This window comes from Ricinus communis, chromosome 2, assembly GCF_019578655.1.
Source record: "Ricinus communis isolate WT05 ecotype wild-type chromosome 2, ASM1957865v1, whole genome shotgun sequence".
NCBI classification, from domain to species: Eukaryota; Viridiplantae; Streptophyta; class Magnoliopsida; order Malpighiales; family Euphorbiaceae; genus Ricinus; species Ricinus communis.
The window spans coordinates 5,534,167-5,555,538 of NC_063257.1; the positions used below are offsets into that span (position 1 = coordinate 5,534,167).

At 34.0% G+C, this 21,372-nt stretch overlaps 3 protein-coding genes across 5 annotated transcripts; 1 reads left to right on the top strand and 2 right to left on the bottom strand.

Annotated features, from left to right (window-relative positions):
* Nucleotides 1–3,024: 3,024 nt before the first annotated feature.
* On the top strand, nt 3,025–4,184 carry LOC8281705 (blue copper protein). The gene is made up of 2 exons (XM_002513934.4): nt 3,025–3,356; nt 3,631–4,184. Exons 1-2 carry the CDS (start codon nt 3,200–3,202, stop codon nt 4,032–4,034), a joined length of 561 nt encoding a protein of 186 aa, XP_002513980.1. The 5' UTR covers nt 3,025–3,199; the 3' UTR covers nt 4,035–4,184.
* Nucleotides 4,185–6,912: 2,728 nt separating this feature from the next.
* On the bottom strand, nt 6,913–7,706 carry LOC8281704 (classical arabinogalactan protein 5). The gene has a single exon (XM_015716051.3). The coding sequence runs from the start codon at nt 7,572–7,574 to the stop codon at nt 7,143–7,145; it is 432 nt and encodes a 143-aa protein (XP_015571537.2). The 5' UTR covers nt 7,575–7,706; the 3' UTR covers nt 6,913–7,142.
* Nucleotides 7,707–10,232: 2,526 nt separating this feature from the next.
* On the bottom strand, nt 10,233–21,256 carry LOC8281702 (isoamylase 3, chloroplastic). 3 transcript variants are annotated; one of them, XM_015716046.3, is made up of 24 exons: nt 20,913–21,248; nt 20,734–20,788; nt 20,559–20,627; nt 20,288–20,448; nt 20,084–20,177; nt 19,359–19,595; nt 19,028–19,132; nt 18,481–18,585; nt 17,615–17,749; nt 17,386–17,472; nt 16,795–16,852; nt 16,423–16,486; nt 15,768–15,867; nt 14,959–15,059; nt 14,645–14,696; nt 14,175–14,237; nt 13,961–14,050; nt 13,811–13,883; nt 12,993–13,072; nt 12,451–12,555; nt 12,268–12,366; nt 12,104–12,165; nt 11,501–11,609; nt 10,233–10,811 (listed from the first exon to the last, which is right to left on the bottom strand). In XM_015716046.3, exons 1-24 carry the CDS (start codon nt 21,044–21,046, stop codon nt 10,695–10,697), a joined length of 2,355 nt encoding a protein of 784 aa, XP_015571532.2. In that variant the 5' UTR covers nt 21,047–21,248; the 3' UTR covers nt 10,233–10,694. The 3 variants fall into 3 exon arrangements, 1 of the variants encoding a protein (XP_015571532.2); XR_001534857.3 differs by lacking the exons at nt 10,233–10,811; nt 11,501–11,609 and having other exon boundaries at nt 12,268–12,370; nt 20,913–21,254; XR_007214795.1 differs by lacking the exons at nt 10,233–10,811; nt 11,501–11,609; nt 12,104–12,165 and having other exon boundaries at nt 12,311–12,366; nt 13,811–13,891; nt 20,913–21,256.
* Between the last annotated feature and the right edge of the window lie 116 nt (nt 21,257–21,372).

The window sequence follows — 21,372 nt, forward strand, 5'->3', positions numbered from 1 at the left end:
ATAATTCTAGTGAAATTTTTCAATTAATTCTACGTGATAAATCAGACTTTACCCAAAAAGAATATTTCAGTTGGAAATTAATTTATTAATTGCTTAGTTTCTTTCAAGCGTAACATTAGTGGCTTACCATGGAGTATTACTATATTAGTACCTTGGAAGTCCATTTGGGCCCTAATGTTACCGTTTGGAGTTTTATATGCTTTTTATATTGCTTCAATTGGAAGCTGAAACATTGTATATGTGCATGATATGCAAATGACAAAGACATTGATCATACATACATGCTATGTCACATGGTAATAAATGATAAGGAAATTGGGAGATCTCAAAATGAAACTCGAGCTCTTTTTGGTACTTCATAACTTATGATTACACTACATATTATTATAATTGAGATTCGAGCATGTTGATCCTTTTTCTTGTATGTTTTTTCTATTTTTGCTATCATGAAACCTCAACAATAAAAGGTTTCATTATTAAAGTTGAACTAATACATCAATGTTTTCATGAGTAGTTTGATAAAGAACAGAAAATTTTAATTCTCTTTGTAACCTTAGATTAGCATAGAATTGTAAATATTGTTTAGCTCGATGAAATTTTATATATTCTTTCATTTATTCTACTTCATAACATTTTATTATTTTTATTCATATATCTTTTATTACTTACATAAAGTGTATACGCCACAATAAATATGATATATTTATATAAATATTTCATATTTTAATATCAGATGATTGACACATATTCAATTATTTAAAACTAATAAATATGTGTCAATTTTCTACTGACTTGATATATAAATGGAGATATCCATCTAAACTATTTTCTATATTATATAGACACTAAAGAAATAAGAATATGTAGGAAACCGACAAAATAATAGATGATTAAGTAAAATCAAGATTAAGACTTCCCTTATCATAATCAATCTCAAACATACTCCAATTCTCTATATGGTGATCAGAGTTATGGTTGTGAATTAACATCAATGACATTTATTTCAATAGAGGTTTCCTCTAATGAGGCTTTCTTATTAAAAAAGCAACATCATTAGCAATTGGATATTGTTAATATGACTTTGGATCAAGAAAATAGATTTTCTATTATGACTTATTCGGAAAAGTTTGGAAGCTTTCTATTCATTCATAAGCAATCAATGCAAGGGTCAAAGGGCTTGCTTACAAACACATAAATTTGACCTTTACATTTATCTAAAATTTTTCTGTACATATTATAAGATAAATAAAGATAAAATTTTATAAGGTATTCGAGAACAAAGAAAGATAAATAAAATTTCTAAAAGGTAAAATAGAAATTTTAAATTTTATTTTTCTAAAGTCGAATTTTATGATTAAAACTTATAGAGTTTTAGAGATTTTTAAAAATCTTTAAGGATCTTATCTCTAATTAATATTCTCATTTCATGAATTTCAGACCATTAGACACTGTCTCCAAATTATAAACTATTTCGAAAGTGCCTCTAGCTATCATCATATCAGTATTTTTTATTATCACATATCTCAATAGTCCTCTCATGAATTTTAACTTATTTATTTAAAATTTAAAGAGTCTGAGATTTGAATCTCATAGCATTAGCTTCTCAATATCCGGTAAAAAAAAAACTGATAATAGTGTAAGAATTAGCTAGAGAATACTACTCATTATTAAAAGAGTGTTTGATTCAGATGTTTGATGCAGTTGATAACTATTTCTTAATGAAGAGCTTTCTAATAGCTGATTCAATTCCAATCAGTTGCGGATTATATCAGCTTTATATTAAAACTTTTTCTTATCAACTAATAGCTGATTTGATTTTTTATTTTTTTTGGACACTATTATCGAATAATAACTTACTTTATTTGATTTCATATGATTAAACTTTCTGTTTTATAATAAATAATTTTTATTTTATTAATAGTTAAACTATTATAATATTTATAATTATGGTATTTAAAATTAGAAATTTTGTATTACGAAAATTTAAATTTAAATTTTTACTTTTAAAATAACTTTTATAAATATTTTTAATAAAAATACAATTGATATTAAAAAAATTAACTATAATATTTTTAATTAATATAAGTTATTTTTATTAATTTATATTATTGAATATAAAATAATTAAATAAAACATATAGTGATAAATTATACTCTCAATGGTCATTTAACGTACTAACAACAACCGTTAATAAAATTTTATCAAACGGTTTAATTTATCAGCTATCAACTATCAACTACTAACTGTATTAATCAACCGAACTAAACAGTTCTAAATTGCAATAAATATATTTTTCTTATTTGTATATAGAGTAGCTAATAGAAAGTACTGTAAAGGAGATGAGCTTTCTATTATTTTAAATCTCACCTTATTTATAATTTGTAGATATATTTTGTAAGGAATACCTGTAGACTGAATTGTGTAAAATAAATTCAACCACATTTTTCTTTCTTTATAGTCATGATGTTGAAGACATTCATGCTAATCATCATTAAGGGGTGAAAGCTACATAAAGAGATTAAAAAGTTTGAAAAGGCAATGGCTGTTTTCAGTGTATTTTTATCTGAGATATTAAATGTGTAATATGTATTTTGAGTATATTATATTTAGACACCTATCACTCTGCATTTGGAATAACCAAGAAAAAGATTCTAAAAGTTATACTAAGAACTGAACAACTCCACAAACTTGAATAGAAAATCAATGGCATTAAACTGATACGGGAAAAAGAAAATCAAACTCATTGCAGCTTTACTTTATCCTCTATCTTTCTTCCAAGGAGAACATGAATAAGTGTATCTCATTACAAAAATAATACATGCCTTTTTGGTGTTGATGAACTGGCTCCTTTAATCCTTTTTATCATAATAGACCCTTTCCTAACAACCATCGTTTCAATTGAAGCAACTAAGAAAAGAAAAAAACCAAGAAAATTTGAGGCCCACTTCACCTTTTGCATTAGGTATGGAGTATGACTCAAGTCATCTTCATGGAATTAGTCTCTTTCACAATCTCAGAGATGAGGGGAATCAAGTGAACCTAACCTTTACTCACTCCATCTGCGCCATACCACTATATATGGAACCCCATCAACGACTATCTTTGAAGCAACCCACTACCAATTAATCCCCCCCGCAAAAAAAGAAAATATCATCTCCTGTAGTGTCTCTTCTGTTCCTCTATTTCGTTTTCTCTTACAATGGCCAGTTTTGTTTGTGCCGTTCTAGTCCTGTGTATGGTGGTGGTACCAAGTTTGGCAACAGATTATACTATAGGAGATACCAGTGGCTGGACAATGGGTCTTGATTATAGCACTTGGACTGCTGGCAAGACCTTTAAAGTTGGTGACAACCTCGGTTAGTCTTTTATTTCCGCATCTTTCATAATACATATCTGAATATCTCCTTGTAAAAGTATGCTTTTCCGAATAACTTGAAAATATTCTATGGGAAACGAGACCTTCAGGATTAAATTCGTAGCATCCTGCACTATGAGACAGTATTAAACTCGCTACTCTAAGCGGCTAACCGTTTATAGTTTTAGCTAAATTATATAACCAATATTTTCCTAATTGTGACAACATTTAGTGTTTGATCCTCTCGCTAACAAAAATTTATGTTTGTGGCGCAGTATTTAACTACGGAGGAGGGCACACGGTGGATGAAGTGAGTGCCAGTGACTACAACACATGCACAGTAGGCAATGGAATTACATCAGATAGTAGTGGCGCTACCACCATTGCTCTTAAGACAGCAGGGACTCACTACTTTATATGTGGAGTAGTTGGACATTGTGGAAGTGGCATGAAGCTTGCAGTTACTGTAAAGGCAGCAGGATCATCAACAGAGACTAGTGCTACTCCATCTTCTGGCACTTCTACTCCTGCTACTTCTACTACATCACCTTCTGGGAGTAATACCACTATCTACAAACCTTCCTCTAACTATCCTGAGTCTGCTTCAGGAATTCTTTCTCCATTTATAGCTATAGTGGTGACTTTGGTTTCATTTTGTGCTATGATTTTCTCATTGTAAAGCTTGGCAAAGATGGTCACCCTTTAGCCAGGATAGAGGCAGTGCTCTCTTGTTCTTTTGTCTTTCTCTTAATTTGCATTCGGGATTGCTTTTCATTATGAATGTTGAGTAGGTAATATATAATTATCAATGTTAGTCATGGTTTGTTTCTTTTTTTTTTCTTTCTTTGATGAACAAATCCGGATTAAGTGGATTCAATGTTGAGTCATATACCACAAGATAACTGAGAACCACAAAAACTGAGCTTGGGAATTGGCATAACATGTCATTGCATTTAATCATGGTATGAGATGGGTTCTTAGTGTTGTATACTTAGAATTAAAAAAAAAAAAAAAAGAACCCCTCTGTATTAAGTTGTAATTAACCTACACAAATATTTATCCACAAACATCCATATTAGCAAAAGAAAATTCCAACTTATTGCAATTTTCTATTAAAGATAGTGTTGATAATGTTTGAATATATGGTAAAAGAACTGTCTAAAGGAACTATAGTTGTAGAAAAGGAGAGAGTTGGAATGTATTAAGAAGGGTAGGCAAAGACATGTCACGTTAAAGTGGTTACAACCACTGCCTGATTTTATCTGGTAAGGATTCTGACCTCAAATATGAAATTGGTTAATTGGAGAAACAATATCTTGTCATTAAGAACTCAAATATGAAACTATATAGCCTATACTACTCGTCAAGATGGATTATCCCCTGCTTTGTGGTCGCACTTCTTTTATCAGCCTTCTTTTACAGACTTTGATTTATAATTTTTGGTCATTGATAAGATTTGAGTGTTGTGTTTGTGAACCCACCTGCAATTAACTGTAAATGCACCAATTCAGCTATAATTCCCGATATACTTCTTCCCAATTACAGCTCATCCACACTTCTCCTTTGCAGCTTCCTCCTCTGTTCCAGCTTTTCAAACATTTTTGGAAACCACGATCATGTAATGAAGTCGGTAATGCCGTTGATAAATACACGTCATCGCATAAGCATTGAATGGACCTGATCCATATAAGTAATGCCCATTGCATTGAAAAATAAATAAATATATGACAGGGCCGAATTCACTGTGTACAAAAGAAACATCGGATGTATTTCATTTACATGTGAGGCCCATCCCCATAATTCTTGGTTTATATACGTCAATGTACATAATTACTTGGGAGCCTAAGACAGAACAAAACCAAAAATAAAGATACAAGATATCATAGAACATAATTCTTCCTAGTTTAGTCACGAGAATACATACTGCACACCCTCCATGGATATAATATATGAATTCCTCCATTAATGGAGCACCAAAGTTTGTGGTACCTTACCTAGTAATAAGATGAGGTAATTTTATGAGGGAGTGATAGGATTTAAGCCTCAACATTCATAATATTTGCGGTTTACTCCTTCAACTGATTCTCTTTTTTGGGCCAGCCAACCATTTGATCAAATATGGTCCTGTCCTAATGGGCCCGATTGCAATTTGGTTTGTTGGGTGAGATAAGTATACTTCTATGTCGAATCCTTTTCAGGAAGATAGCAAACAGCTTACCTAAACAAAACCAATATCTGGAAAGTACAAGAGAAGCACACCTGACTACATCCATTCAGATATCAGGTCCTGAATGTAAAGCCGAGACTTGTTAATAGAACCCCTTAAAATAGATAAATATATGCAACTGATTTTCCTCAAATTTTTGTTACATTATGGTCGATGTGGTCTTAGGAATGATCATCCTTTTATTCTAATTCTGAACTTGTTGAAGTATGCGTGGATTAAAATAAAAAAATTTGTAATGTAAAAACGCAACCTCTTTAAGTTGACTTAATTAGATTCAAGATAAAACTAATTTACTAATGATCCATTCATTTCTAGTTTATGGGTCAAGAATTCCTACGGTGCAGCCTGCTTATAATTAAAAAAGAAAAAAGATGAGTGCTTAATAATTTGTAATGCTTGATGGGTGATTAGAGAAATGATGCCAGTATAATGGGAAAGGAAAAGAAAAAAGAAACAAAAAAGAGAATGGGCTCCATGGAACTGTCAAACTTGTCATCCATGATGGTGCAAAGAACTCACTTTGAGAAAAGCCAAGCGGTATCACGGGAAAGACGTGATTCTTATGTTTATTTACGCAGTGCGAGTTTTATTGAGTAAAATTGGCCAACTTACTCGAACCCATGGTAACTGTTGGATGCCACTTGGACACTCGTCACCACCTGAATTGAACACTCCTGCGTTTCTTTTTTTTTAAATTTTGTTTCCAGAACAGAACAGCATAATATATACAGTTTCGTAGAAGCTTCTTCCTCCTGATAAAGATTATAATTATCAGAGTAGATAAGAGAGAAAAACAATTTTATTTTTTTGCCAAAAACAAATAAAACATAAAAAGGCTCACTTTTGGACTCGGCACGTGTCCCTGACAAGAAGCACATGGGTATGTTCTCCAAGTAAGAGTAGAGTACAGCTGTGGCCACGTGAAAAACCTAAAAGACTCGACTTCTGCTTTATATATTTTTCTTTTCCTATTCGATGTCCAGTCCACTCTTAACAAAATTAAACTACTAATCTATTACAAATAACAATAATAATTAATTAAAGGATAAAAAGCAGAAACAACCAATGAGGACAATTCCAGCTGGTCATTGTTTGATTAAATTAAAATTCATCGGTAAAAGACAGCAAACTGCCCCTTCCTTTCTCCATCACCAACCCTCACTCGCTCACTGTCACATGGATTGATTTTAACACGTAACAGTACACATCCAAAACTATCAGCGGATCATGAACAGCATGAAGAAGCTTTTCTTATTCTCATAAACATAATGATGCATCAAAGAAACGAGACAAATATATGTATATATAAGAACATCACGACACTACAAAATAAATTAAATAATCCATGATAATCAGCGATAATAATTAACAATAAATAACAAGACTAATAAATCAAATCTCAACCGTCAAAAAAACAACCGAAAAGTCGAGAAGTCATCATCACCACCGTCCATATGCATAAAAATAAATAATAATAATAATAATAATGAAACTGATCAAATCCTACTAAATGAAGAAGAGTCCTAAATCAGCAGCTGAACCTCAAGATCAACATCAGATCTACATCAACAAAGACCACACGAAAGCGGCTCCGGCAACCGACAAGACGGCACCGTTTCTGTTAAAACCAGCTCCATTATTTGGAGAATTCTCAGCTGGAGTCTCAGCAGGAGGTCCTACCGTCGTACCTGGAGGAAGAGCCACGGAAGGAACAGAGCTTGGAGCCACAGGAGCTGGTGGAGAGCTGGTTGGAGTCATGGTCGGCGCTCCAGCGGGGGTAGGTGTAGCAGCAGTTGGAGGAGCAGGAGAAGGAACGGAGACAGGTGGCGCTTGAGTTGGAGCAGGTGCTGGAGTTGCAGTTTTAGGAGCAGGTGCAGCTGACGGTGATTTAGACGGCGGAGAAACCGTCGGTGCAGCTCCGGGAGCCTGACCGAGAGCAGCAGAGGCAAATAGAGCTAAAAGCATGAAAGTAACGGTGCTTTTTGCGGCCATTGTTTGGTAGATCAAAATGAAAACTCGATTATTAGCTTCTTTTAAAACAGAAAATAAAGCCAAAACCTTGTAGAGAGAAAACACAGAGACTGTATGGTTTCGTTTGTAGAGATTTATGAGAGAGAAGTGAAATGGTCTGTCTATTTATAGTCTGTTTCAGACAATTTCCTCGCCTTCCAAATCCCTCTTCCTTCAAGGATAAGATTGTAATTTTCTAACCCGTCGTGAATAGAAGAATGACATTACGCTGCTACGCGTGTCTGTGATGTAAGATCTGAACCGTTGGATGTGGTTTGATGTTTGTAAAACGCGTCGATTCTACGCTGTTTCTTAACGCACTGAAGTTTCTTACATGGATTCGTGTTCTTTGATCTGGAAATCTAATATTTATAATTAAGAAAAGGAAAACATATTTGATGCAGCTAATTAAGGTGTTTCTTTTTTAAATTAAATTTAGAACAAAGATTCTGCTTTTACCGTTATGATTGAATTTTTATAAATTATTTTTTAAAATTTCATTAGCGATTTCTTAAGGAGGATTAGAATGTGATTATATAAAAAGATTTGTTTCATCAAATTGAAAGAAAAAAAAAAACATTATTATGTGTTCTATTTTGTTGAATTGTCCGAGTCTAGTCTAGTACTCTAGTTTTGTATTTTGTGAACAGATTTAAGCACTTTTGGATTCTAGTGAGGAAGTATGAATTTTTTAAATACTGTTTTTATTTTGGGCATTTCTTAAAAAATTGATAGGATGGGTTCTCTACAATGTAGCATCAATTTTTTTCTCTTTGGACTGATATAATTCAGTATCATAAATATCATGAGTCTATCATTCAAAATTAGGGTAACGGTTAAATGAAAAATCAGAATTTAATAAATTGGAGTTAACTTGTCTTCTTTGTCTAATTAATTGAGACAATTGTTCTACCAGGGCAAATCTTTCAAGTGCTCAGCTATGATGATTATAATAACTCTTTAAGCAGATCATACAATGTGCCTTTCTTCTTCTTAAGATTTCTCATCGAACCAAATCAGTTTGACAAAGTGAACTAAACTTATTCAACAATCACTTTTTAATTTTCAATTAATTTATTTTCCAAATTTAATAAATTTTGCGAATTAGTTAAAGTTTCGCGTTTTAATTAAAACTCTAGTCTTAATAAGCTCATCGTATATTTATAAGATTTTACTTTTAATTGCTTATACGATATAGCATATAATGCTTTCATAAAATTATTTTTAATATTGTAATTAATAAAATAATCATGTAAAAAAATTATATGTTGAATCAAATAAATACAAAAGTTGAAATAAATTAAAGCTGGATATATATATATATATATATATTAAACTTAATTGGTAAACATAAATTAACATGTCTTTTTATTTTGCAAAATAGTCTTTCTATAAAGTGGGAATGATGTTTTTCCAATGAAAACAGCTGGCCATGGCATGGCAATTCCCAACTCATACATTTGCAAACTTTCATCATATTCTTGTTGTATGTTCTTTTGTTAGACTATTTTCACAAATATTAGACTTATGCACATTTTTGCTGAATAATATCGTTTATTAAGCATGTGATGTACATATCCATAAAAAGGCAGAAAAGGACATGTCGCACCGATTCATTCTTTTTCCTATAATGTGACATCAGTTGTTAGTGTGGTTGTTTACGGAAATTAAGAAAGAAAAAATAGAGGGGAAATGTCAATTGATCTGGCCACCACTTGCTTGTAGCCCAATGGCCTCCAGCTGATTCTGGTAAGAATAAAAATGGGGTTCTTCTTCTTCTTCTTCTCCATGCTTAACGCAGACACCTCATAGTGGGACCTGAACAAGCAATGCTTCATCGCCACCATTACCTAACAAACATGACATTACATAAGATACCTAAGGTCTTCTAATCATGTTAGTACAGAGATGACATGAGCTCAAATGACACCTGGTGGTCCTAAAATATTTTTTAAAACAGCAAAAAGCAAAAGTAACTATTTATTTGCTAAAATTGCACCAGTTCTGATGGTGTACTCCTACCACAACTGGGTATAGAACATGCAAATGCAAAATCAATTAAATGGTTTTGCCAACGCTTTTTTCTCTCATAGCTGACAAGAAATTTTTTTGTTAAACTTCTTCAATATTATTGAGAATTTTTATACATAAAAGAAATACCGCCATTATAAGATAAGTATTCCACACTCGCCAACATCTGCTTTTCTTCTGCCACATGAAAATCCAGCTTAATATGTGTCGCACTCGTTGCAAATGCATTCTATAATCCAGATTTTCCATCTAATCCCGCAATCAAAGCTCAAAGAACGAGCAGACGAGACGACTGCCTGTTTATTTGCGCAATTGTCCAACACAATCAAGTAATCTAAAGGCTTTAATTGTAGATACTTCCTTGTACTAAAAATAAATAAAGAAAATGCTGTATGTGGGTCAAGTCACCCATCCATCTGATTCCTTATCAAAGTTTTTCATGAGCTGTACACTCATAGGGAGGGCTAAAAATAGATTTCCAACAAACACGGGATAATGACATCCCCGTCCCTGCCTCGCTAAGGAAAAGCGTGGGATCCTTCACCTTCACCCTCCCACAAGCATACACATGTTATCTCACTGCACCACTTAGATTTATCAGGCCAAACATCAACACAAATGTGCATGATAATTAATATCAGTCATCGTGGAGTTCATGTTACATTCTCCACAATGTAAAGTCTCTTAAAGACGTTAAATAAGTAAGCATTAATAGTGCCAAAACTAACCGCTTATCTTTTGGGATTATCCTGCATACAGATCATATTTTCTATAAGATGTGATGCCGCACCTGAAAGGCTAAAACTATGAAAGTCGTCCGTAACACAATTTGATATCATTGATAGATTGGTGTGACAACAAAGCAAGTTTACACCAAGAGGTATCAATAATGAAGCATTACTAGCTTTGTTGGATCTTATTGAATGGGTTCGTCGGCAGTGGAGTATCACTCACTTCAGCTAAAGCCATGTTCTAGAAGCATGGAGCCTAGATCTTTCTGCCAAGTCCAGTAATCAGATGCTTCGCATCAGGGCAAATGTTTCAAAATATTCATCTGTCAGCAGCTTGCTATTATGTTAGTTTAGCTTCAAGAAGAATGGAAGAGTATGGAGCTACATTATAGGCACTTCCAATGCCTGGGACGCCTTCAGGAACAAAGTCATCTGGAGATTTAAGATTGGTGTCCGCCTGCAATTGGACAGGAAGTATTTCTTAATTATGATTTTTATCGAAGTGAATGACAATGGATAATGAAAGATGAATGAATGGCAAACCAAATTTCATGCTCACTCATTTTCATGAACCTTTCTTCAATACTATACATAGCTTCATGTCCAATGCCAATAGCATAAAATAAGCATAGAACACACTAGGTAATTTACAAAATACTGTAAGGTCATCTCCTGTGTAATTTGTCAAGTATGCTACATGAATTTTTTATGAAACGGACAATCAACACTTCAAACATGACCCAGAAAAAAATGAGATATGAGAGGAAAATGACTCGATAGGCAGGAGAGTAACTGGCAACATAGTCAAAACTAGTGTAAATCAAAAGATCCTTTGCATATGTTTATTCAATATCTGCATTGCTAATAATATTGTGGCCTATCAGTAAGAGAGTTTACAGTGCTCAGTTATTAATACAGGATTTCAGAATTAGCATCCAGGCAAAACAATCAGCTGTGACTTATAATCCAATAGAAATTGTCTTAGCAGGCACCATTAACATCTTTATAGTTTGAAAGATGAACAGGCAGCTCCAGAAAATGATTGCACAACTACCAAAGCACAGTGTACTTGCAAGCAATGCAGGTGAACAGTTAAAGAAGCAGCAAGAAGTTAGGCATGTTCTGAAAAGGAAAAGAAAAGCTCACCACACGAAACCAACTCCTTTTTGATGGTGGTGGGGGTATCAAAACTTTAATGAAGTAGTCATGAGCATTAAATGCCAGATAGATGTCTGCTCCATTGCTCTCGTGAAGCCTGCATAACAGATACCAATACAAGTCCTCAACCATAACAAATACATGCAAATCATCAGTTTGGAACGTTAGTTTTGCTTCTTTAGCTAAGGAAACTTAATTTTGTTAGTGGTCCTAAAACTGAATACAGCGAAAACATTACTGACATACTTTAGCCATCATGATGTGGCTTAGCAATTTGACAAAATAGCTCCCAGGATGAGTAAGCTAGTCCATTTCAATTTAGCTAGTACAGTAAACAAAATAAAAGACACATACATGCACACTTAAAAGACTAGTAAACAAACTCTTCATTTTGGAAATAATCCCACACTCGATGCAAAGGAAGCTAGATACAGTGCAGCACTATCTAGATTCCATAACCAAAAAGACAACAAGACTAACCAGTACCATAAAGTGATGACAAGGTTCCAGTAAGCTACTGAAGTATGCTGGTTAATATTTTAAAGATACTGAACCACTGCAAGTGAGTGAGTAAAACATATGATATCTTACGTGAATGCGAGGAATTTACTTTCATAATTGTCCCAGTTATCTTCATGCCATGTCACATCATTCTGCAAGAGTGTTCAAAAAGTAATTTATAAGAAGTTAATAAATCAAAGTAACATATTTTTCAAAATGACGCAAGTCTAAAAGGTGCTGGATGAAAAACTTGCTTGGTTGAGAAAATTGTCATGGCGAAATACTTGATGCGTTCGTCGAAACTTTATAACCTCAGAGAAAAATTGGAAGTGATCATTCCTTTGTGCAGCCAACTATCTTGCCAAAAGATCATGCCACTTAGCCTTTGATCAGAAAACAATGGTCAAAACAACAGCCATTTAAATCGAGAAACTTACAAGTTCCCACTGGAAATTGTTAATAGAAGTGTCATGTCCATAGCTGTTGTTATTTCCATACCTAGTATGCCCATATTCATCCCCCATTAACATCATTGGTGTTCCCTGATAGACTTGCAAAATCACATCATTAGAGCAGGTTCATGAACACCATTGCTATGCTTACAAATTAAACAAATAAGCAAAGAACTTCAAGATATGTACCGTTAGCAAGTCCAAAGTCAAAAACAGGCTGCAACGAGCGAGTTTGGCATTGCTTATTTCCACCTGCTTTTGCTTTTAAAATTTTTTTTCGTATTTTTTTATCTTTTTTTCTGTAGTTGCTTTTTGAAATCCAACTTTTGGAAGAATCAGAGTAACCCATGCTTTCTCCAAAGCAGGGTGCCTCACAGCAATGCCAAACTGGCCCTACATCATTGTCTCAAACATATGGTGCATGTGAAATTTTGAAAATAGTTTACCAAAATCTAATTTATGTATGCTTACTAGGTGTTGGTAAGAATGCACCTCATCAGATACATGAAATTGGCTTTGTACTTTACCTGAGATATCATTAATGCTAAATGGAAATTTTTCATTTGCCGGGACCGTAGAGCTTTTATATTAGGATCATCAGTCTCTCCTGCACAGTAAATACAGGTCATGTAGATCTGTCATCAACAAATGAAGAGAAAACACAAAATTCATTTAAAAAAAGATCTACTGTTTATCCTCCTAGCAGCAAGGAGAAAAATAAAGACTAAGATTCTGTTGGCCATGAGTAACTCAAATTTTGACACTACAAGTCCCAGGATAAACCAACCTACCAAGTCGCAGGTTCCCACAACAAGTACAAGTACAGCACATGATATTTCCCTTTTCATTAATTTATAAATTAAAATTTAACTCTTCTGGGGTGGAGAGAGGTGTATTGCTTGATATGTGTAGTCATGTCATCATGTCCTTTTGCTAGCAGCAAAAGCTATTTATTGTAAGCGTCTTGAATTTTGATAATGGAGGATAACAGTTATGCCCATATGTATTTCAAGATGACACAAAGATTCTTGAAAATTAGAGTGCAGTGATTAATTATAGAGGTGAACTGCATGGCACAGCCAAAACCAGTTAGAGATTTTCCATAAAGAAAGAAAAAGGAATTTGAAACATATAGATCCGAAAAGAAATCGAGATTAGAATAAAGGAATTTAGCATAGAATAGAAAGCTAAGAGGTAAGGATACTGTTGAGGGCGCAATGCAACTACTATTATTTAATACCAAATAAGAAAACCTTCTCATTTTGTCCTTACAAATATTACACTTCAAAGCTATAAATCATCTAGAAAAAATTACAGATAAATAAGAAGCAAATATCTGACTTACCTTCAAATCCACAATTCCAGCTAAAATTGTCATTGCTTCCATCATTTCCACCTTCTCCATTAGCATCATTGTGCTAAAACACTGACAACAATAAGAGGAAAAGAAACCTGGAGGCTGCATGATGATTCTATTATTTACAGTTTTAAGTACCTTAAAATTGTATGAAACAAGATCATGTAGTGTGAACCCGTCGTGGGCTATTACAAAGTTAACACTATGGAAGGGCTTGCGCTTATTCACCTGTAAAACGGGAAAACAATATATGTCACAATCTATAAGTAAAATTTAAATGCACCAGTAACACAGTTGTGCAGGAGGAAGTAGATAAAAAACTGGTTAAGTTCATGACATCAATGGTTCTTACTCTGTACAGGTCAGCTGATCCAGCAACACGAGTTGCAAAACTCCCTTTCATACCAGAGTCACCCTGTAGCATGTAAAATATACAAGGAGGTTTAGAAACCGAAATTGTGAGAAGTGATGTTTTAAGGTAGTAGTTTCTCTTATTAAAGAACATGATCTAAAATATATCCAGTTACAGTAAAATCACATGTCCAAACATAAAAGTTAGATGAAGGAATATATGCAGAGTGATGACAGAAAAGGCAATAAATAATAGGATTCTATATCAAAGAAAATTACTTGTAAAATTTCAAGCATTTAGATACTAAAATTACAATAAATATAAGGATAACAAAAAGAAAGTCTTGGAACCAAAAACTACAGGAGTTCAAGTTTTACTGCATTGATTCAATGTAGTACTAATATCAATTCATCAATTTCATTTCAAATGTGCTATTCAGCCATCAAGTTATCTTTTCCTGAGTAGATCACCTTGATATATCTTCTAATGTCATCACGATACATCCCATTCCATTCAGCCCACCTGCATAATAGGACTTAAGGAAATGAGGTGCCATGCCACAAGCACACAATTCCTTGAAAAAGATAATAAATTTTATTGAATTTAAATAACATCAAGGATCAAGCCCTTCAAAATCTTTTCATAAGCAAAGAATGAAACCACTCCATCAGCACTCAGCAGAACTATGATTACCTAATACAGAATGAAAAAGGGAAAATGGGATTGATGGTAGATTATGTTCCTTCATTTGACAAGTACAACAGATGACAGAAACAAAAATTACCTATCCCAGTTAGGAAATTTTCCAACCAGATAAAGACCTCCACAATCCCAGGGTTCTGAAATAATTTTACATCTTGACAGGATAGCATCTTTGGCAATTGCCTGGTTTATAAAACAATAGAAAGTCACTACACCGAATTGCTTCTACACGAATGCATTAAACAAACCCGCAAACAAATTTATAAACACCAAACAGAAGTGGTCCCTACTTGAACTAAACTGCATATTATGTGCTCAGCCTCTGCAAAATACTAACTCAAATTCTGATGCACTGATTTTAAGACAAATAGTTTGTCTCTGCAACTTCAAAGCAGCAGAGCATGAAGCTTCTCACTTAGAGACTATTTTCTTAGATGAAAAGAAATAACTGAAGGAAATTACAATGTTTTAGCATGCCAGACATTTCAGATTGTTTTCCTAAGGCAGTATCACAGCTTATTGATTCCCTAGCAGAGTAGCATTGGCACACTACTAAGAACTATCAAAAGATTGTATTTTTCTGTAGCACTAATTAGCAATAAAAAAAATACTTGAAAGCTTATAAATATTATAATGATGGAGCATGAATAAGTTGATGCATTCTCTTTCCCAGCCTTTGTGTTCCTGCCCTTCTCCCCTCCACCCCCACCCCAACAAAAAAAAAAAAAAAAGAAGGCCCACTTTCCCAATAGAAGGGTATAAATGAGAATAATTTGCCCACTTTGCCAAGTAAAAAACTAGCAATTAATACTTCTTTGGTTCAACTTCCACAATACAGGCTTATACTATCCATTTTTAAACAACATATGCAGATACACAAGAATTTCTTACCCTAATGACCGGAGGAGCATTAAGAGGAGTACCATCTGTTCCTCGACAAAGTACACTTGCAAGGTCAAATCGGAATCCATCCACATGATATTCAGTGACCCTGCAGTTCAGCAAGCGAAAGAAAAAAAAATTGACATCAGAGTGAAATTCAAATACCTAAAAAGACAGTCCAAAAGAATACTTAAGATATTCCATCAAGAGGTCTCGTGTTTATCCCTAAAGGGGAGCGAGATCACTACTGTGTAGCTCATTTAACATGCAATACACAATAAAAAGTATAAGAATAAGAGAAAAAGGAAAAAAAACAAATAGACAAACAATTTGGCAATAAACATAGTTCAAACAGAACAGAAAGGACGAAAGCTTAACAAAAAATCAAACTTCATAGAAGAACAAAGTTTCAAGTCCCCAGAGATGATTAAAGAATTTTGATCAACTTAAGCATAAGTAGCAACTTCACTTGGATTTTAGTCCAAGCTGCTTAATCAAGTGAACAAGTATGGGATAATATCTTACATCTAAATAAGAAAACTTTCAGAGACAACTTCAAGAACAGATTTTTCAAAACTATCACAAAACACATATGCCCGATTCTTTATTATATGCTTAACCAGTAATAAATTTAACCACGGTTGTACTTGTAGGTTGGCTGTACCAATGTCTTAGGCTTTCCAGGATGAGCTCCATGACCACAGGATGGTTACAGTTTAATGTGTTCCCTGAAGAACAATAAGATGCTGCAGATGAGAGGATCTTCAAAAAGTATACATAATGATGATCTCAGATGCTCCTGTCCAGCTAAATTATAAGGTATATTTGAATTTCATCAAAACAGCAAGAGGATCAGAATCCTAATAACGTACAATAATTTTAAAAAGATTACACTCTGGTTATAGGCCATCTCTTTGGTGCCTTTTATCTCATTGACATTATGTGTTAAAAGCATATGGAAAAAATGGATTTTAATAAATCAATATGACTAAAAATTCCTGAAAAAAGAAGCAATCAAGTATGATGCTGTAATTACCACATCCAGAAAAGTTCAGCAACTGATTCTTGTTGTTTAGATCCAACATGTAATAAATCTGTAGATGGATTAATAGATATGTAAATAGGAAATTAATGAATTTCCAAATGAGAGTAGCATATAAAATCAATGAAGAAAAGGGAAAAAGAACCTTCTACATATAGGCTGCTGTAAGTGACTTCTTATTGTTAAGAGCGATATTACTGTCAACAAGGTTGAGTGCCAACATATAATAAAAGCTTTTGGATTTAGTTCATGTAATTTTCAGAGAGTTTCTTAAACTGAAAGTTTGAAGAGAAGCAAGGCTGCGAGTTCCAGAACCAGAAAAAAACTAGACCAGATTCTCAAAATTAAAGTAAGGAAGCAACCCCAAGACTTTTCTTCACATGAGATTCAGTTTCACAGTCAATTAATTAGAAAGGAATCCTATGAACTATATTTCTCCTGAAACCCTCTGACCCTGCAATGTTACAACTACCTAAAATCTTCTGTATCAACTAACCAGTGAAAACAACTTACATACAGACGTACATATAATTTGACTAAAACCATAACAGCAGAAACTGCTAACCAGAGAGAAGCATAAATCACCATATTATCTATCCCACGAAATGAAGTGGTATAAGGGTTTTTGTCGTCAGCCTCATTTGTGTGATTATAGACAACATCCAAAATAACCTGTAAGAAGCATCATTGAACTGTTTCAACAAGTATTTCAGATAGTAATTTTATGTATTCATGTGCCGACTTGCACTATCATAAACAAAAGTACAAATTTCTCCAGCGTGTTATGCCTTTCATCAGAAAATACCATATTTACCTCGATCCCAGCACCATGCAAGGCTTTAACCATTTCCTTAAACTCCCGAGAAGCATTACAAGGTCCTCCGCCACCACTGGCATAGCGACTCATAGGAGCAAAGAAATTTATGGTTGAGTAGCCCCATGTATTGATCTAGAATAAAAAGAAAGAAAAACCGAGATTTTAATATACAACTTGGAGATCAAATAGGAACTTCATTACAAGAATATTCTGGGTCTCAAGTTCTTCCAGTTTAATTTCTACAAGGCACCATGGTGTATCGGTTGGCCAGCCACAAGCACATCATGGGGCAGCGACCTGGATTTATTTTCGCCAAATTCAAAAAGAAAATTCATAATAAAGTTCTTCAATATGAATATACTTAAGAGTGCAGCCTCAACTCAATTGCATCTCTTTTGCTTACAAGCTCTATAGTTACAACCATGTAACCGAATGGCAATGACACTCTAGAAGAAATCAAATTACATACACCGACCATGAAAAGAATTTCATAACTCAAAATTCAGCAACACAGGATCATCTACAAATGCATAAACATGAAGAACACGCAGAGCCGTATATCATGCATGTAAGCACTTTTATTTTTAACATATTTACTTTTCTGTTTCCCCGCATTGTAATCCGAAAGATTTCCCATACACGCAAAACAAAACAAAAGATTGAAGAAATTTATGGACGTGGTATAAACTCAATAATCCAGTTAGAGACAGAGCAGACTTCCAGTTCTTGAAAAGTACTAAATGTAAGATAACGTCAGATAAATGAAAACGTTTCAAGGTTTCACAGCTACACAGTGAAATCATATCAACTTATCCAAGAAAGTTCACAGAGAAAGGTAGAAGAATTAAAAAGTTTTACTTTACCATGTGATCTCTTGGGTTTGGACGCCTCTGAAGCTCAAACTCATCAAATTCAAATACTGGCAGCAACTCCACTGCATTGACACCAAGCTCTAGAAGGTGTGGGATCTTAAAGTTGAATGAAAATAATTGTCATGAATTTGCATTATGTGAAAAGAGTAACCTAGACACTGATGTTTGTAGACCAAAACATAGAAGCATTGGCACATGATTTTTATCAATGATGAATTCATGCAGCCATAGTAGATTTAGATGCCCCTTGAGAATTTACATGGGCATTTTAGCGAACAAGGAAACTGAAAAGGCAGAAAGCGGTAAGAATGGAGTATGGAACCAGCAATGTCCAAATTGTATGTGGCAACAAATTTTAAATAGAAAATCAATATTGTATGCCAAAAGATTGTTTTCTGAGATTGCTGCATTATGGAATGAATACTTTACAAAACTTCTCAATTAGGAAAATGTAGTTGGTACCAACTTAAAATTAAGACATTCTTCAAGATTAACACTAATCATTAATGCATATTCAGTCAAATAGACAAGGTATTACCTTCTCAATTACACCAAGGTAACTCCCACATATTTTTGGCTCCAAGCCGCTAGATTTATCAGCTGTAAATGCACGGATATTCATTTCATATATAACAAGATCTTTCTGCAAAGCAAGCAGCAAATATATGAAAGATAAAAATCAGAATGTAAGAAGTGGTCACAAAATGTACTTCATAGAAAATCTGTGAGATTATCAACTGAATGTCACCCAAACTATTGAGGAGAGTATATGCAGGCCATAGCAGAAATTTTCAGGCAGTGGGAAAAAAAGTCAAGGAAAATTAAATTTATTTACATGACATAACAACCATGTAAGTGACTTTGGGTACCTCTGGTATATTTGGAAGCTTGTAGTTTTCTCCCCAGTCAAAAGGCAAACTATCAAAATCATAAGTTCCAAGAAATTTAGACAGCTTGTGGGTAGCATCTCCAAAATATCGGCGACCTTCAATTAGCTTAGCATAAGGATCTAAAAGCACGATGCTCCTGTCAAATCGATGCCCTTGATCCCAATTATGTGGACCATCCACTCGATAACCATAAAGCACACTGCTCCGAGGCAAATCCTGCATTTAGAGAAATGACACAATTATGAATATCAAAGATGCATAGAATATAAGGAGCGAAGCGGCTGACATATATGTAAATCTTCAATGTTTCCCTATGATAACTAAAGGGTATGTCATGAAAATTAACATTAAAATAAGTAACCAAAAAGATCCCACCTAATTGTTGTTGGATGGCTCATGGTGGAAGACAAATTGCAGTGGTGTTACAAGGAGATATTTCCTATTAAGCCATGCCATCGTACAAATATGTTAACCATCAGTTGAAGAAGTTCTCAGCTCAAATGAGTTCAATTTTCAACTTTAAAAACTCCATGCTCAATTAGATTAGATCCCCTCATGTAATTTTAAAATCAATAGGAGTAAATTAAAATGTACCTAGACATAATAACATGTAACTTGTCCCTCAGTTACCCCTATGAACCAATTATAATTTACAGGTATTAAGCATGTAGAAGCAAAGATAAAAATGGCATAAACAAGGATACCTCAACACAGATATGCCAAATGTCTCCTGTTTTATTCATGCGAGGGTCCAAATCCAGCTCAATCATTCCACCATCCGTACTATCACTCCCTCCCCTAAGAAAAATAACATACAAACAGAGACATAATGCATTCATAGGCCAAAGAAAATCACTAATCAATCAGCAAAGCATAAAAGAATTCACAAGGTATATATATTTATGTACCTTTGAGGAAGTAATAGGCAAAGAGTAACAGAAGTAGCATGCTGGGAAAAGAGAGCAAAATTGATCCCGTTATCAACTTCAGACACTCCTAATGGAAATGCCTGGCCTGGATATAGATTAAAAGACGGCGTCATTTCTGACATTTGAGACACTTTTTCTTCCTACAAAATCACAAACAATTAAATTAGAACTTAAAACTAATAATCAATCTATCACACCTCAAGTATTTCTATAATTACTTGTAAAATAGTGGTAGTAACTAAGTAACTACCTGAAGCACACGTTCTTGAGCTCCGCGAGCATAAACGTTAGGTGTTCTATGCTTAGCACGACGTCGTGACTAAACTATGCAAAACAAATATCCAGTCATTTATATCTATTTTGAAAAAAAAAAAAAAAAAAGCAAACGCGAGGAGCAGAAATTATATGAAAAGATAAATACATGCCTGACTGATATTTCGATGGCTACTGCTACGAAAGGCTTGTTTACATAACTTCAATCTACCAATACACTAAGCAATAGTTAAAATTTTTATAAAATTAAGTCAAGTTGTATTCACACACTAAACAAAAAATACACACAAAAGAAAAGTTATTTTATAGATGAATATAAAACGGCCATTACCCCATATCAACAGCACGGAAAGCTCCAGTACAAGGAGAAATGTGAGTGCTGTTGTTTGCAAATGATAATGCAAAGAGAGGCATTTTAGCAGCGGAAATGGAATCATAGTGAAGTGGAAGTGGTGACCGAAGCATACTTTTTCGATTCTTTCTTCTTTTTCTTCGGAAATAAAGGTAATAATCTGATTAGTGGAAGTGAAAAGGGGAACTTTATCCAAGAAATGGAAGTGAGATATTAGTTAGAGTAGAGCTCAGGCCTTCTCGGTCATCCTTTTGAGCTATTTCTGGTCATGGAGAGAAACGGGATCGACACGGGCGGGATGATGCTTAATTATTTGCCGTTTGTCTGCCACGTGAACGGTTACGTAGAGTCTGGACTTTACATTTATTGACACGTGGTTACTTACCTTTTCCAATATATAAATTAATTTCTCGATTTTTATGGTATCCATGTAGACGTA

Coding starts and splice junctions, on each gene's coding strand:
- LOC8281704 (XM_015716051.3), bottom strand. CDS start 7,574: ATGGCCGCAAAAAGCACCGTTACTTTCATGCTTTTAGCTCTATTTGCC.
- LOC8281702 (XM_015716046.3), bottom strand. CDS start 21,046: ATGCTTCGGTCACCACTTCCACTTCACTATGATTCCATTTCCGCTGCT. Junction 16,853..17,385: donor TTCGTGGGATAGATAATATG/GTGATTTATGCT, acceptor ATCCATCTACAG/ATTTATTACATGTTGGATCT. Junction 16,487..16,794: donor GCTGAACTTTTCTGGATGTG/GTAATTACAGCA, acceptor ATTGTTCTTCAG/GGAACACATTAAACTGTAAC.
- LOC8281705 (XM_002513934.4), top strand. CDS start 3,200: ATGGCCAGTTTTGTTTGTGCCGTTCTAGTCCTGTGTATGGTGGTGGTA. Junction 3,357..3,630: donor TAAAGTTGGTGACAACCTCG/GTTAGTCTTTTA, acceptor TTTGTGGCGCAG/TATTTAACTACGGAGGAGGG.